At 35.5% G+C, this 23,732-nt stretch overlaps 1 protein-coding gene across 16 annotated transcripts in view; it reads left to right on the top strand.

Moving 5' to 3' along the window:
* The window catches only part of KLHL13 (kelch like family member 13), a 176,361-nt gene that overhangs the window by 132,753 nt on the left and 19,876 nt on the right, over positions 1-23,732 (top strand). For all 16 annotated transcript variants that reach the window (XM_058536577.1, XM_058536562.1, XM_058536569.1 and 13 more), the window contains 2 exons: positions 8,286-8,427; positions 23,280-23,412. In XM_058536577.1, coding sequence (XP_058392560.1) covers positions 8,314-8,427; positions 23,280-23,412 — 247 coding nt within the window. In that variant the 5' untranslated portion in view covers positions 8,286-8,313. The remainder of the gene's footprint in view (positions 1-8,285; positions 8,428-23,279; positions 23,413-23,732) is intronic.

Here is a 23,732-nt window from a genome sequence, read left to right as displayed (position 1 = left end):
TCATTTAAATAATTAGAGATGCCTCTAGGTCATTGCAAAATCAAGGTTGAGATTTGTTATATTTATTACAGGCTTTGAAGACATAGAATCAGTGGGACTCTTAGAGCTGCCAATTATAATTCTTAAAACATGGAATGCTATTGGCTATTACTTTGTAAGTTTGAAAGTCTTACTCTTTGGTTTTTTTCATGTTTCCTTTTAAAAGAGAAATAAACATTCCCTTAAGACTTGGTCATGAATTATTGACTTTGTGAAGTTGAATATAACTGGGAAATTCAGAAAAGACAGAAAAGGGTAGTATTTTTACCACTTGATTAATGATTCTCCTGTTCCCAGAGAGATTTGTCTCAGTGATTTCTAATTGGTTTTGAGTTTGTGGAATCTGCCTTCATAATAAACTCTAAAATTGGATAACTTGGATGTTTAAATATTTAATAAACTGAAATTTTAGGCAGGTGAAAGCCCAGTTCTTTAATAACACGCTTTTCCATTGAAATGCACCGTAGCACAATAGTCAAATTTCAAAGTTGGTGACCTATAGATAATAGGATTAAAATGACACCTTCATTCACAAATCCTCTGGGACCAAAAAGCTCCTTTAAAGAAAGTTGGCCTGGGTGTTGAAGCTCCCATTCCAATTTCTTCATTTTGGGGTTGAAGCAGAAGGCATGCTCCTTGCTTCAGGTATAGCTAGACTTCTCAGTGGGCAGGGCTGGTGCTGGCTGTAGGGTGGATCATCTTTCCAGAGGCTTATGCTTGGCCAGAGGGTTATAGCTATTTCCTCTGTGCACTGGGAAGGGGATTATTGACAATGATGGGAGCACATGCTGTTTCCCCCAGCCCACATCTACATACTGCCATCTCCCTACCGCCACTACCACTATGTGTACTCCCTCGCCTTCTATGGCTTCTTAAGGCAAGGGAGCTTTGACTTAGCTTTTTTACATAGTAGGTATGTAATCAGCGTTTAGAAATTCATTCTTTTGCTTACTCTTTTATTTTTGCTTCGGGTATCTGTCTATCTATCTACCTCATCAAAATATTATAAGAAATGTGAAGAATGAAAAATTGTATATAAACCAAGCTTCTAAACAGAAGAATTTTCTGGTCTAGATGCCTGAGACTTGATGTAGTTTAATTGGTATATGGATTTTAAAAGATGAAGGAAGACCAAAGTTTTGAAATGTGGTAGATAGAGGGAGCAAACATAAATTTTCAAGTTTTTCAGGGACAGGATTGAGATATTCAGTGCAAATACATTACAATTTGGATAATTAACTTTCATCCTGTTATAGTTATCTAATGGAGTATCATTTGTCATTCCATTTGTTTAGCCCAATTCTCTCATCTGTGTCATAGTGCTATTTCTGTGATTGTGATGGGTGGGTTTGGAATTCAGAATCTGTTCTTTTAAATGTTAGTATCAGTAATGTAAAGTTCTCCTTACATTTGATCCGAGTTATATCCTAGGATCTGCTACCTCCTTACCCCATGTGTTGGGAGAATGGCATGAGAGATTTTTAGCATCGGTATTGTTTTTATGGAAGTAGTGGTAAAAGTGGGTAATTTTAGACTGAATTAATTCAACCAGAAAATTACTTTCCATAACAGAATGTATCTCTCTGAGTTCCTTCTTGTATTTATAAGTTAAGCATTGAAATGTCAATTGCTTTATGGCCTGTACTCTGCTATTTTTCATTTTTTGAGCTTGGCGTAATGGGAACAGTGTGGGCTCTGGAATCAGACTCGAGTTCAAATTGTAGTTAACAGACTCATGGTGAGACCTTAAACTCTCTGAGCTTCAGTTTCCTGTCTTTAAAATGGGATTGTTATGAGGATTAGGTGGTATAGAGAACTTGTCTGGCACAATGCCTAGTACACAGCAGGTGCTGGGTAAATGATCTTATTCCTATGTTAAAACTGACATCAGCTATTTATTAATGTGATTTTATTTTAAATGTGACAGACATATGCATATAAAGAAGCTTCTTTACTTTGGAAAATCATTTTACAGTCTGCCCGTATCACCTTGAACTTTTTTTCTCTTTTGTGTACTCTGGTATTGCTGCAGTAGAAAAGAAAGCCTTGGAAAGATTTGCAACTATTTTATGTCATCTATCCTAAACATTTCCATTAGCGAATTCATTGCAAGTTGACAATAATGTACTTATATTTATGTCATTAAATAATGCAAATAACTAACTAAAGCTTTATCTTGCTTGATTCCTTTCAGGCAAGCACCTCATTAAGGAGATACGTTCTCCACAGTTTCTTAAACAGCAATTACTTTATGCCTTATTAAGAGAAGTTGCTATGATATTTATAATTTCCTTGTCTAATGATACTGTAAATGACATTTTAGTTGGGACATATCTTTCAATATTTTAAGTTTTAAGGTTTTTTTTCTTTCTTTTAATAAAAATACCAGGCTTATTTTATACATATTAACTTACTTCATGTGTTGGAAATTTTCTTTCTGATTTTTTAAAAAACTCTTTCCTGGGGGCCGGCCAGGTGGCGCAAGCGGGTAAGTGTGCACGCTCCGCTGCAGCAGCCCGGGGTTTGCTGGTTCGGATCCTGGGCGCACACTGACGCACTGCTTGGCAAGCCATGCTGTGGTGGCGTCCCATATAAAGTACAGGAAGATGGGCATGGATGTTAGCCCAGGGTCAGTCTTCCTCAGCAAAAAAAAAAGAGGAGGATTGGCAGATGTTAGCTCAGGACTGATCTTCCTCAAAAAAAACAAAAAAAACTCTTTCCCTCATTTTTTTCTTAATGGAAATTGAGTGACAGAGACACAATGTGTGTGTGTGTGTGTGTGTGTGTGTATCATTCAGTTTTTGTTTGGAAAGGGTGAAGGAGAGTCAAGATTCTAAATTTTGTGAGGCAGAAAAGTTCTTAATATCTTTAGAATTCAATGCAGTATGCATACTTGGAATCTATGGAAAAATCAGTGGGAAATGACTTCTACCATCTTAGGTTTTTAATTTATTTCTCAAGGGTGGAAGGAAATACCTTGACAGATTTAGCACTCAAATTCAAATGAGTATGAGAACAGGTGGCTAAATTTCTCCTCCACCTGCCACGCGACTTTATCGCAAGAAATGTTTCATTTAGCAAGTGCTGTTGCCAGCAGACACTTCTCTTTTTCAGAGCAGAAAAACAAATGGAGGGGGAGTACTTCTTTGAAGAAAACCTTTTTCTTGATTTTCTTTTTAAATTGTGAGTGTGAGAAATATGTATTTTATTTTTCTGGGGGGCGGGTGGTGGAAAGCATGAGTCAGTGCCTTGATGAACCAGCCCAATTTGCTGTATTATTATTCCTTTCATGGCTTTTCTTTTTCTTTTGTTTTGTTATTGTTACCGTTCTTGCATACCAACCCACTGGCACTGACATTCAGGTACGATGATACTATTACTCTGGGAAATTGCAATTGTATAATACTTTTGACACTAACTCAGAAACCCCTATTCTTTTGTTACAGTGGAATTATGTTATTAGAATACGCTGTTAGGTTTAACCACTTTGTAGTGTCATGGTCTCAAGCACAAAAAAGTGCTATGAAACTAATTGGGAACTAAATAGAGAAAAGTTAAAGGTGTTGTTCATGTACTTTTACCTTTCTAGCTTTTCTCTGATTCATTTATTTTTTTCCCCTCACAAATTAAAGATAATACAGGAAAGTAAAGAGAACAATTGGACAACTGTTCTGCGAGTCTTGGGCAGTACTTTTTTCCTGCAAGTGCCTATATCCTACTAGCATCTTTTATTCATAGCACTGTTAATGTGCTGCCTTCATTCGGTGTGAGCAGAAGTTAACATGCCAGTGCATGGGCTGGCACATAGAACTGCTCTACCGGGAAAAGTCAAGTGTTTCATGTGTTTTCGTGCTAATAATTTCAAAAAGCACTAAAATGTCCCCTTTTTCTTGACAATGAAATTTGATCTCACCTGGCTTTCTGTATAACATGAAATGGTGCTTGCAATGATAGAAACCAAGAAATTGAGATGCACATTTTATATTTTATCAAGTTGATACCTCATTTTTAAACACAAAAGTACTCATTTCAGTGGGTTTTGGGGAAGTTTTTTTTTTAGTATGGAGATTGATGAGTGTTGGAAAACTGTGTGAGGCTTTGGAGCCAAATGAAGCAATTGTGAAATACTCTTCCCTTCCCCATATAGCATACCAACAAACAAGATTGCTATAGTGAATTCTGAGTGCACAGTTCTTTATAGAATGTCTCCCAGACTATGACTTCTACAGAACTATTCATTGTAGAAAACATTTGAACCAGATTGAGAGAGCTCTCTTCCTGCAGCCCACCTACCAGGTCATACACATAATACACAATCCTTTATTATGGTGTTCAGTATAAAAAGAAAAAAAATTGTACATTTGATGATTTTTAAATTTCCATTAAAAAATACATTTGGGTGAACACTGCCATGCAGACGGCAGGGGCCTAATACATGTTTGCACTAGCAGTTTTGAGAGTATATCTTCCACTCTACTCTTTGATAAGTTTATAGGTTTAAAGATAGAATCTTTGCTTTAATTTGTATATTCTGGAATACTAATGAAATTGAACATTTTTCTATCTGTTAACCATTTGTACTTATTTCTTCATGAATTGTGTGCTCATATCATTTACACATTTCCCATGGGGTAATTTTTAAAATATTGAAGTTTTTGAGGCAAGATTGTAATGTTAGCATCACCCTGTTAACATGTGACAATTACTTAGACTTTCTATTTCCTTTGTCTCCAAATAGCAGTGGAAAGAAATACCATAGTGTGTGTATGTACAGTTTGACCACCTTTGTAATGCTTTCAGTAAAATGATCAGACAGATAGCCTCTATCTCTACCCTAATGCTCTTCAAAAAAAGTAGTTCTCTTTGAGCAAGCACAGTTGACTGATTCACGTATACTTTGTGAAAGATTGCTTTTGTGCTCTGGTTGGTCATTGTTTAGAAAAGAAGATGTGCCCAGTGGTAGTAGGATGGGTGGGAGTGGCATGGTAGCAATATACAGATGTTGTAGGAAAAAGATTTGATTTTTAGACAGAAAATTGATGAACACAATCTCTCCCATGAATAATTTTGTAGTGTTGATGAAATGGGACTATTTGGCAGGATTTGCTTCATTCTAAGTTAGCATGTAAAAGTGAATCCAAATAATTCTTTTAAGCAGAATTAAGAAATTATTATTCTTACATGAGCTTATATAGAACAAAAGCTTTCCTGCATAATGTCTTATAAATTCAAAGCTATTATCTACTTAGCTACTGTAAACACTTGATTTTTCAAATTGATGGGCTGGAAGAAAGCAGGCGTATTTTATTGTTAGGTAGTCTTGGAAGAGTTAGTGGTAATTAATAATCCTACTGTGTTTCTTACTGCCAGCATTACCTCATGGAGTCAACCCTCAGACTGGGAAGTTATTTAGAACAGGAAATTGCTTTAGAAAAATTTTCCTGAAGAGATTAATCCCTCTATATCAGGGTTTCTCAACCTTGGCACTCTTGACATTTTTGCCCGAGTACATCTTTGATGTGAAGAACTTTCCTGTGCTTTGTAGGATGTTTAGCAGCATCCCACTAGATGACAGTAGCACTCACCTTCCCTCCTGCCCCTTGCGACAATGAAAAATGTTTCCAGACATTGCCAAATGTGGGGCACGGGGGAGGCAAAATCCCCTTGGTCCCTTTGACTCTCCTGAGAACCACTGGCCTTCTATTGCTTTTAACCTTTTGACTTGGAAAAAATAAGATTAAAAAAATATTATTTATATTTGGAATTACTCAGATAATCATTCCTTTAAGGATAGTTGGATATAATTGTGGCCTGGGGTTTGCAGAGAGGTTTCACCTCCCTGCAATGTTGAAGACCAGTGCTCTTCACATCCAGTCAATAAACTAATGAAAAAAAGATGGAAGAGAACATTGAATCTGCTGAGAAGATTGACATGGCATGTACTGTTACTGATGCAGAAATAATAGGGAATGTTCTGAATGTTAAAAAGTCAAAAGATGTTGATAACAAGTCATAAAGAAGGCGATTTTAGTGAAGGCTTCTTCAGGTTTTGAAGTAATTAATTAGAAAGCTAGCCATATTATCTTGCCAAGAAAGGGCTGCATTTTTACCTTCTGCTTTTCAATTTTAGGAGCAAGAGACAAATGACAAGTAAACAAGTTGTTATTTGTAATTTATTCAAAAAAAGCAATTTCCAGGATATGTCATAGGGGCAACATGGTTTCAGCTTTACTCCTGTCCCTTTTATATCTGTGGTTTTATAAAAATGATAATTGACGGTCATTTAAAGCACTGCATGATAAAGAACTGTCTTTGGAATGATCCACAGAAATGAGATTCTGTATTCATTCAGATGACATATATTAAACCTCTCATGTGCCAGGTTCTATGCAGGGAATACAGAAACTAATAAAACATTCTGCTTGAATATCCCATTAAAATAATTCTGGATGAATGGAAATTTTCTGGTTAGGGATACCAGTTACCATCAATCTATTTCCCACTTTTCCAGTTGATTCTGTAATTTTAGATGTCTGTCTGCAAAAGCTGTTTAAAAGTATGTGTGAGTGTGTGTATGCTGTATATCATGTATATAATTTAATTCTTCTTAAAGCTATTTCTGAAACCAGTGAAAAGCTATATTCATTTTCTTTTATGCTTGTTAAAATCTTATTTAAATTATTCTCTTCTTTATTAAATATCCATGAAAGTTGAATAAAACATGGTTATATATTATTAATCCATTTTTTGTTATACTATGGCTCTAATATCATTAAGAAGAATTGATGTCACCCTTAAGACCAGAATTTTTGCTAATTTATTGCAAGATTTAAAACCATTTGGTTGGTGTCAGTATTCAAAAAGCAGGATCTTTATTATAAAGTATGGTGTAGGCTTAATATTTTTTTCTGGTTAAAACTGATTAACTTAGATTATAGGTAAGTTAGGAAAAACAGTGAAATCTTTATGGTATTAGATAGCCCAGACTTAGAAAAAAAAATAATTCAACATTTAGGAAGTTACAGATAAATACGAAAAATACAGAGTTCTAGCGCTTGAAAATCCATTCATCCTCCTCCTTTCCTAATATGCATTTTAGCAGTCTACATCATGAATATACAACCCCGTTCAGAGCCATGGACTCCCTGCTCTTAGGCGGGTGATTCAGAGACAATTTCAGCAATGTATTCCTAAGGAAACACAAGCCTGCCTAGTCTAAGGAATAATGAAAGGTTGTGCCATGATGGGTATTTTTTAGTGCAGCCCTTTAACTATTAAACATTTTGCCATGTTCTCTGTGAAACTAACTGACCTGTTGACTACACATTCTCCAAGCCTTTTTATGGCCCCTGAAAATTACTAATGTAATATATACATGGGCATAGCTTACATTTATTATTTTTATTATTCATTTCTTTGAAAAGATGGAAATTCTGCAAGATTGTAGCTATTTAGATAAATAATCCCAAACTAATGAAAGATACTGCTAGAAAAAGAAATTATTTCATGTGTAAAATTTTTTGTTCAGTTGGGGTTGATTAGAACTATAACTAATAACAGAAGAGGAAGTAATGTATTAATATATCACAGTTAATCTTTGACTTTTATTAATGGGGTCTTTGGAGTTTGGAATCAGACAAGACTTAGATTCAAATCCTGGCCCAAGCATTTTAATAACTTTGTGACCTTAGGTAAGTTATTTTTAATCTTTCTGCAGCTCATTTTCCTTACCCTTAATAAAAAGGAGATAATAGTACTAACTACAATGGATTGTTTCAAGGATTATCTGAGATCATGTGTGTAAATTTCTTGGCAAGTACCTGATACATAGTGACTGTTCAATAAATGATAGATATTGTTTTTATCTTTCTAAAAGTAGATAATCCAAATTACTTTTAACTGTGAATAACACAGTTTGATTGTATTGCTACCTAAACAGCGAAATGCCAAAAGCATTACTCTGGTGCTAAAAAAAAAACCCTTTGTGATTATAGTTTTGAACTAGCTTTTGGGTTGATTTCTCAGTTCTCATTTATCTTTTCTGACTTTGGAAAGCTTTTTTACATATATATTTCTTCTATGATATAAAGTCCTGTGAGCCTAAAATACAGTGAAACAAAATTCAGTATATTCCATAGTCAGATGATTGGCACTAGTGACTGATTATTTCTCGAAATAATCTCATTATTGTGAATTATATGACAAGTTTTAATTTGTCTTTCTTTCTGATTTTAAAAAATTTTCAGATCTCTAGTGGAAGAGGAAGACCAACACATGAAATTGTCCCTTGGAAGCAGCGAAATGGGCCTCTCATCCCATTTGCAGTCTTCCAAGGCAGGAGCTACACGCATCTTTACCAGCAATACCCACAGTTCTGTGGTGTTACAGGTAATCTAAGCTGTCCCTTTTGTAGTATTTACATAGCTTTAAAAACCACCCGGAGTTTTTGTGTGTTGATAGTGTGGGAGGTTGTGTGTGTGTGTGGACAGGGGGTTATATGGAAACTCTGTACTTTCTGCTCAGTTTTGCTGTGAGCCTAAAACAGCTCTAAAAAAATAAAGGTTATTAATTTTTAAAAAAGCAAACAAACACCAGAGGAGAAACTTTGAGGGGACAACTGCATAAAAAATATCCCCAGAGTTCATTCTTTGTTTTGTTTGTGTAAAGGAGGTCTTGCTATCATGCCACTTTCTTACAGAATATCGTATCTGGCAATATTGACTTTCCATTATGTCTCAGCCATTACATTACGTTACATTACGTCAATGTAAATATCATAAAGTTCCTGCACTAAATTTTCTAGTTCCTCACTCACAACCTATTTTACCATCACCTTTATCATAGTTCTAAGGATCATATTTATTTGGTATCTCAACTCACATTGGCAATAGTAGATGCGGGAGTAGGGGTGACGACTGCTGGATGCAAACACACTGACAGATGTAAGAAGTAATAGCTGACATCAAAGGAGATGACAGAAAAACAGTAGAAAGCCAAAAGAACACACAAAACTGCAATGTGGAGCTGTTTAACATAGGGATAAATGGTCTAAGTGCCTCTGACTGGTGTGGCCACTCCTTGGCCTCTGTGGGTGTTGCTGAACTAGAGAACAGTATAATACTGGATGTCCATGAATTTCTTCTAGGTGTAGTTAAATTATATCAGTCTTCTTTGCTTAGTAAAATAAGGAAAATAAATCTTTTAAAATATATTTTTAAACGAAATCTCCTCAGATGAATTTCATGCATATCCCTGATAAGAACCATTATTAAGGCAGTGTAGTGTAGATATAGTGTAGAGTAGAGTATATAGCATAGTGAGAGAAGAGGCTTTTACTTGCTGTATGGCCTTGCTGTGTCGAGTAGTTTCTCTGTGCTTCATTTTTCTTATCTCCAAAATATGACTCTTACCTGGGAGATCTCTAAATTCTCTAGTTCCCATCTGATTCACTGAAATCTCATTTTCCCAATGTTTCAGTTTCTAATGGGAACTGGGTTCTATGGATCATTGTCCTGTGGGTATCATTAACAAAAATGTAAGGGTCATGAAGGAAAATCTTTCCATCTCCTGGCATCTTAATTCTATGTAAATGGTTTAATTGTTGGTTTTTCAGGGCTATAGGAGGAGAGAGAGGGGGTCAAGTAGTTAGGAAAAGCATGAGAGGAAGAGGTTTTTTTGTTATATTAAAGTACTCTCTCTAAGGAAAAGTAAAGAGACCCACTTACCCCTCCACTATGCTCCTGCCCTATCCATGGCCATAGTCATGTGTTAAAGTCAATTTTTGTGGTCCTCCTAGTTTTTAAAATTTACTTTAAACCAAATAATGACAGCCGCTGCAGTGTAGTGAAACAGATTAAGAGCAGTGGTCCTCAAATTTTAGTGCATATCAGAATCACAGGGAGGAGGGCTTGTTGAAACGCTGAGCACCGGGCCCCACCCTGGAGTTTCTGAATCAAAAACTCTGGACGTGGGGCCCAGAAATGTGCATTTCTAACAAGTTCCCAGGTGATGCTGCAGGTCCAGAGAACATACCTTCAGAACCACTGTTCTAGCGGCAGGGTCCTTCTTCCACCAGGAGAGATGGCTTCTCCCTTTCTCCCTATGTATTATGTGGGGATAAGCGATTGTTTTAATGGAGAAAGACTGGAAATAGTTTAAATGTCCATCAATAGGGAAATGGTTACATAAATTATGTTGCATCAAAACTATGTAATACTGTGCAGTCACTAAAAAGAGTGAGATAGATCTGTATGTACTGAATGGAAAGAATATATTAAATGAAAAAAGTAACAAGACAAATGTGGCATATCCACATAATGGAATATTATTCAACTATATAAAGAAATGAAGTAGTGACACATGCTACAACACGGATTAACCTTGAAAACATGATGCTAAGTGAAAGAAGCTAGTGATAAAGACCACATTTCATGATTCCATTCATATGAAATGTCCAGAATAGGGAAATCTATAAAGACAGAAAGTAGACTAATGTTTGCTCAGGGTTGGAGGAAATGAGAGGATACAAGGATGAGTACATGGTTTCTTTTTGAGATGATGAAAATATCCTAAAATTGACTGTGGAGATGGTCACACATATCTGTGAATATACTAAAAAACACTGAATTGTATACTTTTAATGGGTGAATTATATGATATGTTAGTTATATCTCAGTAAAGCTGTTAAGAAAAGTAGCAGGGCGCTATGTATTGTATAATCTCACCTATATGTAGAAAAAAATGCAATATGTGTACATATACATGAATGTAAATTCATAGCAAAAGGTCTGGAAACATTAGGGAGTCCGGTGAATGATGTCTTACACTTCTTGCTCTATACAGTCCTACACTGTTTAGTTTTATTTTACAATTGAAATATATTTATGTATAACCTGTGCAATTAAAAAATATGGTGGTTGACAAAACAAGTGTAGCTGGGTCTTAGAATCCTTCGCTCTGTCACGTTTTAGCTCAGCCTTTGTTGGTCCAGGCTGGTAGTGGGAACAGTGATGTGAAAGTAACTTGTGAGTTTGTGCTAAGTGAAGATGATCTTTCTTCAACTGATTTTTTAATGTTATTGTAATATTTTCTGTGGTGGCATAGAGCTACCACTCTATATTGCTATTGAAAAACTTTGGAGATTAACCCCTTATCAGATGTATGATTTGCAAATATTTTCTCCCAATTGTTAGGTTGTGTTTTTGTTTTGTTGATGGTTTCCTTTGCTGTGTAGAAGGTTTTTAGTTTGATGTAGTCCCATTTGTTTATTTTTTCTATTGTTTCTCTTGCCCAGTCAGACACGGTGCTTGAAAATATGTTGCTAAGACTGATGTCGAAGAGTGTACTGCCTATGTTTTCTTCTAGAAGTTTCATAGTTTCAGGTCTTACATTCAAGTCTTTAATCCATTTTGAGTTAATTTTTGTGTATGGTGTAAGGTAAGGGTCTATTTTCATTTTTTTGCATGTGGCTGTCCAGTTTTCCCAACACCGTTTGTTGAAGAGACTTTCCTTTCTCTTTGTTTCTATAGATTTGCCTATTCTGAATATTTCATATAAATGGAATCATACAATATGTGGTCTTTTGTGACTGGTTTCTTTTACTTAGCATGATCTTTTCAAGGTTCATCCACATACCGTGCATCAGTCCTTCTTTACTTTTCATGACTGAATAATATTCCGTTGTATGGATATACCACCTTTTTTAAAATCCATTCATCCATTGATGGACATTTGGGTTGTTTCCACTTTTTGGCTATTATGAATAATTCTGCTGTGAACATTCATGTACAAGTGTGCGTGTGGACATGTTTTCATTGATCTTTCATATATACCCAAGAGTGGAATTGCTGGGTCATATTGTAATTCTATGTTTAATCTTTTGAACAACTGCCAGAGTGTTTTCCAAAGTGGCTGCACCATTTTACATCCCTACTGACAATGTCTGAGTGTTCCAATTTTTCCAAATTCTCACCAACAAATATTATCTGTCTTTTTGGTTATAGCCATACTAGAAGGTGTGAAGTGGTATCTCATGGTTTTGATTTGTATTTTCCTGAAGACTAATGATATTGAGCATCTTTTCATTTGTGTTTATGGCCATTTGTATATCCTCTTTGGAGAACTGTTTGTTCAGATCAGTTCTCCATATTTTAGTTGAGTTATTTATTTTTTTATTATTCAGTTGTAAGAGTTATTTATATATTCTAGATATAAATCCCTTCTCAGATACATTTTTTGCAAATATTTTCTCCCTGCACCTTCAGTTTTATGTCCCTTGTTGTTCTGCCATAACTACTCTGCCAATCTTCAATCCTTTATCCATTCAACCATATAATCTTTGCCACTACTTTATCTTAGTAGCGTTAATAGGACAGATAGTCAAGGCAAATGCCTGGAAGACTTCTGATTTTTCATTTTCTCTAAACATATATTATTCTTTCACACTTCAGTGTCTTTGCACCCCTTCCCCCTCCCTGGAGTGCCCTTACTTTACTTTTTCTGTCTGGTAAACCCCTACTTATTCATAATGATCTATCTTAAATGGTAAGTCGTAAAACTAGCATTCCAGTTTTGGCCTAAACTCATGTCCTTCCCACTACAGCTATGCAGTGAGGTAATCTTGCAGAGTGAGACTTCTTACAACAGTTTCTCCCCAAGGGTCCATTCCCTTGACAGCTACTTTCAATGCCTTTAAAGCTGGAGTTTGTGTGACTCAGGCAGAGTTAGTGGCTTCTTCTATTCCTCCCTCTTAGCCCTTGTTAATATCACCTATCAGTGAGAGCCGCAAGATCTGGGATCTAATTTGTTATTTCTGTATGCCTATGATCTACTGCTGGGGTACATGATGAATGCTTAATAAATGTCCATTATTATTATTGTTATTTATTATTAATATTATTATTATCATTAAAAGAGATGATACATGTAAAGAGCCTAGTCCATTACCTGGCACAGAGGAAGTAATCAATGCTTTTCACTGCTCCTATTGGTATTGTTTGTGGAATAAATGAATTTGGATGGAAGTTATAAATCACTTTCATAAATACTTGCATCATTGATACTTGAAATGATGTTGTGAAGTAGAAAAGGCAAGAATTATTGTCTCCATTTTATAGATTAGGAAACTGAAGCTCAGGGAAGTTAGGAGGCTTGCCCAAATCACTTAGCCAGTAAGTGACAAAAACTAGAACTTGAACACAGGTTTTCTGACTGTAAATTTGTATTTGTATTTCTTCTAATCTTGCTCTAAACTATTTTATCTTTTTAAATATAATGTCTGTAAATATTGTCAATAGAAGTCAATTCATTGACTTATAGTCAATGAAAAGTGTTGTCAAAACACGTATTAACAAAGGCTAAAACACAATTTGGCATGAATGATATAGTGAAGCTTTTATTCTTTATAGAAATAGCAGAATTATGCAAAATGTCTTACTGCCTGCCTGTCCTTCTTCCCCTCCCCTGCCAAAATTGGAAAAAACAAAATCAAATAAACAAATCAGAGAGAAGAAAATGTTAACCACCAGTTTGAAGCATCCCTGTTAGGACAAGGAGGCCATAACTAGAGTACCATGTTTTAGCTGATGGCAGTGTATATTAGTTATAGAATACTTACCTAGGTAGAAACAAATCATTTCTTGGTTGTTGGCTATGCTTACTCAAACCTATAAAGCTTGAAAATGCCTCCCTGCTCTGAATGTCTAGGCTCCTAATTGGTATTTTCTCATGTTAAGATTGGTGCCTACCAGATTACTCTTTTCATATTTTCCTCCATTTTATCTATTTTTTTCCTCTGTCCAATTTTAGTTGTAAAGTCAATGAAAGATACCATTTTATACTCTCACATTATCTATGTAATAGAATGTTAAAGAAATGGGTTATCCCAAGAGCCTATGCAAATTAACTTGTGTTGCATTCCAATGGGCTAACTTCATGAAATGTTTATCCTAAGGTAAATGTTTGGGTTGCTGATTATGTCATATTGATGAACTGTACCCTATTTTATTTTATTTTATTTATTTATTTTTTTGGTGAGGAAGATTGTCCCTGAGCTAACATCTGTTGCCCATCTCCCTCTTTTTGCTTGAGGAAGATTGTCCCTGAGCTAACATCTGTTGCCCATCTCCCTCTTTTTGCTTGATGAAGATTGTCCCTGAGCTAACATCGGTGCCTGTCTTCCTCTGTGTTTTATATGTGGGGTGCTGCCACAGCATGGCTTGATGAGCGGTGTGTAGATCCAGCACCCAGGATCTGAACCCACGAACCCCAGGCTGCCGAAGCAGAGTGCACGACTATGCCACTGGGCCAGCCTAGAGCTGTACCCGATTTTAAAACTTTATGGTCATAAGATAAACAACTTTAAAAATGTATTGTTAACATAAGAAACAGAGGCATAATGATTTTAGGATAAGTTATATTTTATAAAAGAAAAGCTCAAATAATCTAGATTGTTGAAGTTTTTATTAAAATGATACTTTTTATTTATTTCAGTTTCCTGAATGGCAGCTAGAATATGGAGAAATGAGTATATAATTTTTCTTGGGAATAGCTCTTCAGGTACTTAGGTTGGATATAGTAGGTATTCTAATACTTCCAATTGAGTGTGTATCTTTAAGATATATGTTGGACGAGAGTCTTCCGCCTTTCCTTTTAGACCTCTTTAGTGTGTTATTACCCTGCTCTCTCAAATGAGTTTTTTTTTTTGGTTATTTAGCATGTGTTGAAGTGATACAGAGGACTAGCACATACCAATGAGAGTCAAATATGCTGTAATACATAATTTCAATGTCTGATTGTTTGTGGCAAGTATATACTAATACAGTTTGTTATTGATTAGTGATCTTGTGTCTTGCAACCTTGATAAACTGACTTAGTTCTAGGAGTTTTTTTGTAGATTTGTAGGATTTTCCACATAGACAATCATTTGCCTATAAAATAAAGATGGTTTTATTTCTTCCTTTCCAATCTGATGCCTTTTATTTTGGTTTTCTTGCCTTATTGCACTGCGTAGGAACTCCAGAAAAATGTTGAATAGAAGTGGCTAGAGTGTACATTCTTGCTTTGTTCCTGATAATAGGAGAGGAGCATTCATTCTTTCACCATTAAGTATGATGTTAGCTATAGATTTGAGGAGGTTCCTTTCTGTTCCCAGTTTGCTGAGAGTTTCTTTTTTTAAATCAGAAATGGATGTTGGATTTTGTCAAATGCTTTTTTGCACCCATTGAGATGATCTTATCATTTTTCTTTATTAGTCTGTTGACAATACAAATTATGTCGATTGATTTTTGAATGCTAGAGCTACCGTGCATTGCAGGAATAAACTCCACTTGGTCATGAGGTACTGTTAAATTTGATTTGCTAAAATTTTAGGAATTTTTGCATCTATGCTCATGAAGGATTTTTTATTATCTTTGTTTGGTTTTGGCATTAGGATAATGCTGGCCTCGCAGAATGAGTTGGTACATGTTCCCTCCTCTTAATTTTCTGGACGTGTTTGTGTAGAATTGGTGTTATTTCTTCCTTAAACGTTTGGTAGAATTCACCAGTGAAAATTCAGTTTTATAATAGATATATGGCTATTTAGATTATTTATTTATTCAAGAGTAGTCTTTAGTAGCTTGTGTTTTTCTAGGAATTTGTCCATTTTAACTGAATTGTCACATTTATTGGCTTACAGTTGTTCATATTTCCTTCTAATCCTTTTAATATCTATAGAATCCGTAGTAATGATCACCTATCTCAATCTTGGCATTGGTAATTTGTTTTTTCTTTTTTTCCCCCTAATCAGTCTGGCTAGAGTTTTATCAGATATATGGATCTTCTCAAAGAACCAGCTTTTTGGGTTTGTTGCATTTTCTCTTTTCTGTTTTATAGTGCGTTAATCTCCACTCTGATCTTTATTATTTCCATTCTCCTGCTTAATTTGATATTAATTTGCTCTTCTGTTTCTAGTTTCTTAAGAAAGAAGCTGAGATCTTTTGTCAGACTGATAATAAATATTCTTTGCTCTGAAATCTATTTTGTCTGATATTATAGTCATGCCAGCTTTCTTTTAATTCGTGTTAGCTTGGCATATCTTTTGCCATCTTTTTACATTTTTATTTTTAAATTAACATACAGTAAAATAGATTTTTTAATTGGTCTATACATTTGTGAGTTTTAGCAAATATATTGTTTTGTATAATCACCACCATAATTGTGATACAAGACTGTTCCATTACCCCATCATACTATAATCTCTTGTTACCCCTTGATAGTCACACTCATCCCCACCTGTAAACCCTGGAATCTACTGTTTCTGTCACTGTATTTTTGTCTTTTTGAGAATATTATATAAATGGCATCATACAGTCTATAAGCTTTTGAGACTGGCTTCTTTTACTTCATCTAATATCTTTGAGAACCATTCACTTTGTTGTGTATCAATAGTTTGTTCCTCTTTGTTGTTAAGCAGTATTCCATAGTATGGAAGTTTGTGGGGTCTCTTTTCCATGCTCCTCCATCTTGACCATCTCCTCAGTACTTTCCAGTTCCCTAGGGCTTTCTTTTTGGTCCTCTGACCCAAAAGCTGGGGCTTTATTTATCCTGCTCTGCTATACACTTACCAGGACTGAACCCACATCCTGGTCCAAATACAGAGAGGTATTCACTGCAGAGGAACTGTCATAACTCCTCTTATCAAAGAGGAAGATGCTTCTCCCCCAGAATTTTAGGCATTTGCCATCCCCACTGTCACTACTGTCACTGTTGCCACCACCACTCCCTTGGAATTGCCTGGGGATTCGGGCTGAAGAGAGCAGAGGGAAAAAAAAGTAAAAGAGATTTTCTCCACTCTTTCTGAGCTTTAAGAATCCTTCTTCCCTGCTCTTCCAGCCAGAAGTAGGGCTTTCTCTGCTCCCCGATGACTGCCTCCAAGTGACATGATGCCTTAAGTCCAGGCTGCGGAATATTGGGGAAACAACTAGGGGGTAGGGTGGAGGACTCACCATCAGTTTAGTAGTACTTTACATTCCAATTTTCTTCCCCAGTTCTTCTGCTATCGTTAACATATTTTTATTTACTTTTAAGTTTTGTGAGGTGGAACCAGAGCAGCATTTATTCTAGGGCAAACCTTTTCCCAGTACTGAGGCAAATCCTTTTGAGCACTGTACCAAAGGTCCCAGAATTATAAGGTTTCCACTCTTGTGGTTTGAATAGGAACTATTCCCAGCCCTTGGTGAGCCTTGGAGAGTGTTCCTCATGCTCCTTTTGGGTGGTTCTTTCCCCAGACAAATACACTTATCAGTACTCACCTGACTAGTCGAGGGGGCCTGTTTTTAGATCTCCATAGCCCCCTCTCTGTGCAGATCTCTCCTCTTGTATTGTGCTCTACAAATCCAGCTGCCTTGACCTCCCTAGACATTCAACCAGGGGAGAATTCTGGGCTTCACCTTGGTTCCCACTCCCTGTACCTCTTTCTGGAAACTCCAGGCAATAGGCAGTCATGGGGCCCATCTAACTTGTTTCTCATATTTCACAGATCTTCTCCTTCATCCAGTGTTAAACTTTTTTTTTCATATATTTTGTCTGTTTGTAGGTTGTTTCAATAGGTAAGATAAATCCAGTCCCTGTTACTTCATCTTCGCTGGAAACAGAAATGTATAGGATATAATTAAATGCTAAATTGTGAGACCCAGATGAAAGGTGCCTAATTATTTTAGAGATTTTGTTAGAGATAGTTTTACAAAGGAGATCAAATTTGAACTAGGCTTTGAAGGAGGGAGGACATTCTACGTGAAAAATAATGGCATAAATAAAGGTACTAGAAAAAGAGCAAGCCTGGGTTTTTACCAATGAGACAGTCTGGACAACAAACTGATAAGATGGATCAGAGTACCTAGGGAAAAAATGAAAAATAAAGTGAACAGTTGAGTTGGGGCCAGATTGGAGAAGTCTTTCAAGTCTTATGTTGTGATATAATGCAGTGATAGAAAGCCATTAGAAGTTTTTAAACTCCAAGCAGTTTATATAATGAGAGCAGACTTTAATTAATATTAATATAAACTTTTATATCCAGTCTATATATAAACTTTTATATCTCATTTACTTTAAACATGCATCTGTTCCTTTTCTGTCCTCTGAATTAAATGAAGAGCAGTCTCATAAAAACATGACTATGTTATTGTTTTGATCAAATACATTACATTTACTTAAAGATTGGAGTAAACCCATTCCTTAACCTTGTCTACTTCAGTTCCTTAATCTTTGTTCATAAAACATATTTTCCATGAATAGATTATATTGCTCTTCTCAGGATGCATTTCCTTTTTATTCCACTTCCTTTTTGAAATTACACTGATCAAGACTAGATAGAATATGCTATAAGTTATTTCCAATGCAGCATTTAGTGGAAAGATTGGCTTATCAGGTTGCTTTTTAATACCTGAGATATTCAATCTAGCTTTTTTCACAATGATGTTACAGTCGGCCCTCTGTATCTGCGGGTTCTGTATCTGCGAATTCAGCCGATCCTAGAGGCCTACAACGGTTGCGTCTGTACTGAACACATGAGACTATTTTTTCTTGTCATTAGTCCCTTAACAATATAGTATAACAACTATTTACATAGCATTTACATTGTATTGGGTATTATAAGTAATCTAGAGATGATTTAAAGTATACAGGAAGATGTGCATAGGTTATATGCAAATACTATGCCATTTTATGTAAGGGACTTGAGCATCCATGGATTTTGGTATCTGCGGGGCTGAGAGGTTTGGAGGGTGTGGGGGTGGTGTGACCTGGAACCGATCCCCCATGGATACAGAGGGAAAACTGTATATTTAATTTGAAAGCTATTGACGTCCAACCAACTTTCGGTATAAATTATTTGTAGCTCATCTGGTTTCTGTATTATCGTTGTGTAATGTCAATGCATATTGTCTTCTGTTTTAATATGGCCATTTAAAAATTTATCAAACTCATTTTAAATGTTTCAGTTCTTCAGAGTATTACATATGTACCTCTCTCTGTTAAATAGTATTTGAAGTTTTGATACATTGGGTAAGTTTAATATAGAGAAGAGAAAAACCTTTTTTAAATGCTCATTTTTTTTCCCCCAAAAGGATGTGAAGAAGAAGAAAAAAAGAAGATGTGGTGAGATTTGTAGAAGGGGTAAAGGGAAATATTATAGTAAAGAAATTAAGAACAGGCAACAATCCCCTCATAAGTGGAATCCAAGGCCCAGAAGAAATAGAAAAATAGAGAACTAAGATAAGGATTGGGGCAGAAAGAAGTTGAGTTTAAAGCAACAGAAACAGTTTTAAAGACATTCTAAAAAACTAATTGGAAACTTTGAGCAATTTTGCATAAAGCAGAGCTGTATTGGTGTATAGTGGACTAGCATATGAAAATAGACATCAAAGTTTATAGAATTCTGACAAGAGGAATGAGTACAAATCTGGTGGAAGAAAATAATTTTATGATAAAAGGACACATTTTAAGTGTTCAGGGTATCTTTGACAGTCTTCCTAGAGTTAAATAGGGGAAGAGATTTATGAGAGTGAAACAGCAAAAGGTAGACATATAGACGGCAGATGAGAATCGTGGAGGAGAATGATCCCTCCCCCTTTTTTTAAATGCATACATTCTTCACAAGATTCGAGTATAAAAGTTGTTTAGAGAAATGACTGTCTTCTATACAACAAAGTATGTTGTAGAAGGAACTTTAGTTTTTCTCTCTTCAGACAGAGCTGAGATATACGGATATCAACATGCAAACAAGATATTTAGAATCTGTATGAATACAGTCTGAACTGACAGATCTTATTTGGATAAAGATAACAATGATCGGGAATGAAATTGGTAAATATGGAATTGGATAGTGGGATTATTCATTTATGCATTTGAAAATAGATAAATGTTGTGAAATGTATAGAAAGGGAAACTACTTTATACAGTGAAAATAAATGCAAAACCTCACAAAAGCAGACAATTTGCCAAAGGTAGATAAATTACACTTAGAATAGAAGATACTCAGAAAGTTCTAAAAGTAGTCTAAGGAGCCACAGCTCCTTTCTTTTGGGATGCCAGATTATACTGAGAAAGGTTAGAGGATTTTTTTTAAGATAGTGCAAAGGGAAGCAAAATGCTCAAATTTGTGAAGAGAGTAAAAGCTCCTGGTGTCTTAGCTGAGCTGTCCAGATTTTGAGGATTGAGTATATACCTCAACAAGCAGTTTTAATGGAATATGGACCAAATGAGAAATGACACAGATAATGATACGGGAAGTATTAGCCATACCTTTTTTCAGAGGGAAAAAGAAGGAATAATAAATAGTAGGAATGGAGCCTACTGACATTACTCAATTTACAGTATAAAATATTTATAGGAATATTTTCAAGACAGGAGGGATAGAAAATGAGCCAAGTAGGTTTTTGGGGTTTTTTAGTGGAAAAAAATAACTGAATGGATACAATCATTGCTTTTGACTGGATAAGCCATGATTGCCTTTCAAAGGTATTACCTACGTATACCTTAGAGAAGAAGATTCAAAAATTATTTAATGAATAAAAATAAAGTAAGGTGGCGTACAGTACCTAGTGTCACCTCATTGGTATCTTGACATCTCTCTTTTTTGCCAGTACCCAAGGTATGACAAGTTTTCCAGGATAAACCATATACTTTAACTTGCCAATAGCTATTAAAACTTTGAAAGTACATATTCTTCAAACCAACAATTCCACTTCTAAGAATATCTCCCACAGATCTACTCACACAAGTATATGTGTAAGGAGGTTTGTTGCAGCATTGCTTGTAATGGTAAAAGTTGAGACACAACCTAAGTGTCCAACCAGGGAGGAATGGATGAATAGTTTATGGTATGCCCTCATTATGGAATACTATGCATCCACTAAAAAGAATGAAGTAGATTTGTGTGTACTGAGACAGAAGGCTGTCTATGTTATGTGCTCAAGTGAATTTTAAAAATGCACAACAGTGTGTTTAGTATCCCACTTAAAAAATCTTATATACACACAAGCAAAAGGTAGATTATGTATATGTATAGAAGGAGGCCTAGAAGTGTATAGACTACACTGTTAACAGTACTTATTCCTAGTAAGTAGAAGAAGTGAACTTTTAATTTTCAATTTATATCCTTCTGTATTTTTACAACAAGCATATATTTAATTTTTTTTAAACCTGAAATTTATCTGAGGGAGAAAAAAGCCAAGCCCATGGGAGCCAACCTTTTCCCCTCAAACCCTAGTTCAATTCCTCTTCTCTCATCTTAGCCTTTACAGTTTACCACAGATAAGCACTGTAGGTACAATTTGTTCTATTATTGAGACAAGTTTCACAAATACAGTTCCTGGTTTCTAGTTAGCTTGTCACAAAATTAAAGTTCTGCCCAACGTGACTACATGATTTTAAAATATATACCAAGTGGTGGCTTCTGGGTAAAATCTGGTTTGTTTGTTCATACATTAATTGAACATTTATTAAGTGCCAACTGTGTGCCAAGCACTGGGGAATTCCAACGTGCTAGTCCCTCAGCTGTTGCAGCTGATGGTTCCCTCCTCAGTGGCTTGACCATCCCATCCCCACCCCCCGTGGTCGCCTTCAGTACTTCTCACTGCTCATCTACATTTGAAAGGCGATCCTTTAAACTTATTGCAATTTAGACTCCATATGTGAATCTTCAAAGAGCTGCTTCTTCCCTTCTGCCTGAGAATATTCCCCTAAAATTGACATCTCTCTTTACCTTTACTTTTCTAAATAACAGGGACAGGAGATGATTTAGCAATGGAAAATGGAAAATAGCGAGTGTGGGGGTATATAACGTTTGTATTTACAAAGGAAAAGGGGGATTTGTGAAAGATTCGATATTTGTGAACAAAAACATATGTCAATCACTGTTGGAGAAAGAAAAATGTGATACATAATCTTATTCTAAAGTGTATGTATAATGTATAAATATTTAAAAATATTTATATCTTTCTCCAGAGAGAAAGTGGCTGGATCACATTACCTCTTTGAAGTTCCAGTTCTGTAGATTCAAGCATTTTCTTTAAAAAGCAATTTAAAAATTCTGATGAGAAAATGTTTAGACTGAGATTTATGTTATACATATGTGTAGGATCGATATTTCTAAAACTGCATTCTTCGGTATTTCATGCCTTTTGCTTCATAAATCCGTGAAACACAACTTTAAATAAAAGTTTTATTTGAGATCATTAAAATATGAAGGGGATAGAATAATCCTTGCTATTAGATCTTGTTATATTACATTATCATATGTTACATTATATTATTAGAAAGTAATTTATATGAGTATCTTCATGATTTTTTTTTATAACAATACGTTTCCATTTTTGAAACTACAGATTCAATCTTGCCAAAATCTTCATTTTCAGCCTCATTATTAAATATATATTATCTCCTTTTCGTACATTTTGCCAGTCTATTATAAACTTAAAATGTTTCATTCTCCCAAGAATAGACCAAAGGAACAACTGCCTATTTGAAATTGGTTGGGATCGTCAAGCCCTGTCTCCCCTCTGTACTGTGAGTGTTAGCCTATTAATTCTCCACTAGACTTCAGGCATTTGGGGACAATTATGTCTCATGTTGGGGCTCCCTGAGATCCTTTTTCCAAAGCTAATTAAGTCCCAAACCTGAAACTTGAAAGATAATTGGTCAAGCAGCAGCGGTGTACGGTATAAGGATATCTAAGGCACAATCCCTAATTCTCAAAGAGCTGGAACAATCTAGTTGGTAGAAAGGAACTCCTATCTTGCAGCTAACATAGATGCTGTGTACCTTTCTTTCTCAGAAAAAAAAAATACAAAGTGTCTCAGTAAAGCACTATAAAAGGACTATTAATATATTATTGTGGAAGGGAATGTTAGTCTAAAACCCTAATTCAGCACATGGGAAAATGAAAGTGTATATGGTAATTTTTTTTCAAAGTCAGATAAAAGCCAATGGTTGTATAAATAAGTGAATGTATATACTCTTTCCTTATTTGTTCTTAATCTAAATTAGTCTTAATTTTATCTTTTTCCTACAGTGAATTAAATATACGTTGTCACATATCAAGTAAGCTGTGTAGTTTTTTTCTTCTTCTCAGTAATTATTTTGTTGGCTTTGTGTTCCATACATGTTGCACACACATTAATCTGTAAACAGAATTTTGGCACACAGAGATTTGTGTACTCATTTTGCCTTGATTAGTGGTGCAACTCATGTTCTTGTTATAGGGCTTTGACCAGCTTCGACTTGAAGGATTGCTTTGTGATGTGACCCTGATGCCAGGTGACACAGACGATGCCTTCCCTGTGCACAGAGTCATGATGGCCTCCGCTAGTGATTACTTCAAGGCCATGTTCACAGGTAGGTTGCCTTCTTAAACTCTGCATGTGCGTGTTTAAAATGTGTGTTTAAATCTTTTTATTTCTAAAGTGAAATTCAGTTCCTTGTGTCTGTGTCTTTAAAAGAAGAAACCATCTCAAAAGGAATAGACACCCAGTGCATGTGGTTGTGGGTGGCGCTTTTTTAACTTGGGAAATGGATGTACTTTTTTCATACTTCCGCCTACCTTTATTTCACAGCTTTTCTTTTCCAGACACATATCTGAATGGGCCATCAGAGACTCTGTCCCACTAATGCCATCTTGAATCCATCAAAAGATAGGAAGTGACAGGAGAACATTT

Source organism: Diceros bicornis, chromosome X (assembly GCF_020826845.1).
Source record: "Diceros bicornis minor isolate mBicDic1 chromosome X, mDicBic1.mat.cur, whole genome shotgun sequence".
NCBI lineage: Eukaryota > Metazoa > Chordata > Mammalia > Perissodactyla > Rhinocerotidae > Diceros > Diceros bicornis.
Note: the sequence above shows the minus strand (reverse complement) of the source record. Positions and strands in the feature narration are given on the sequence as shown.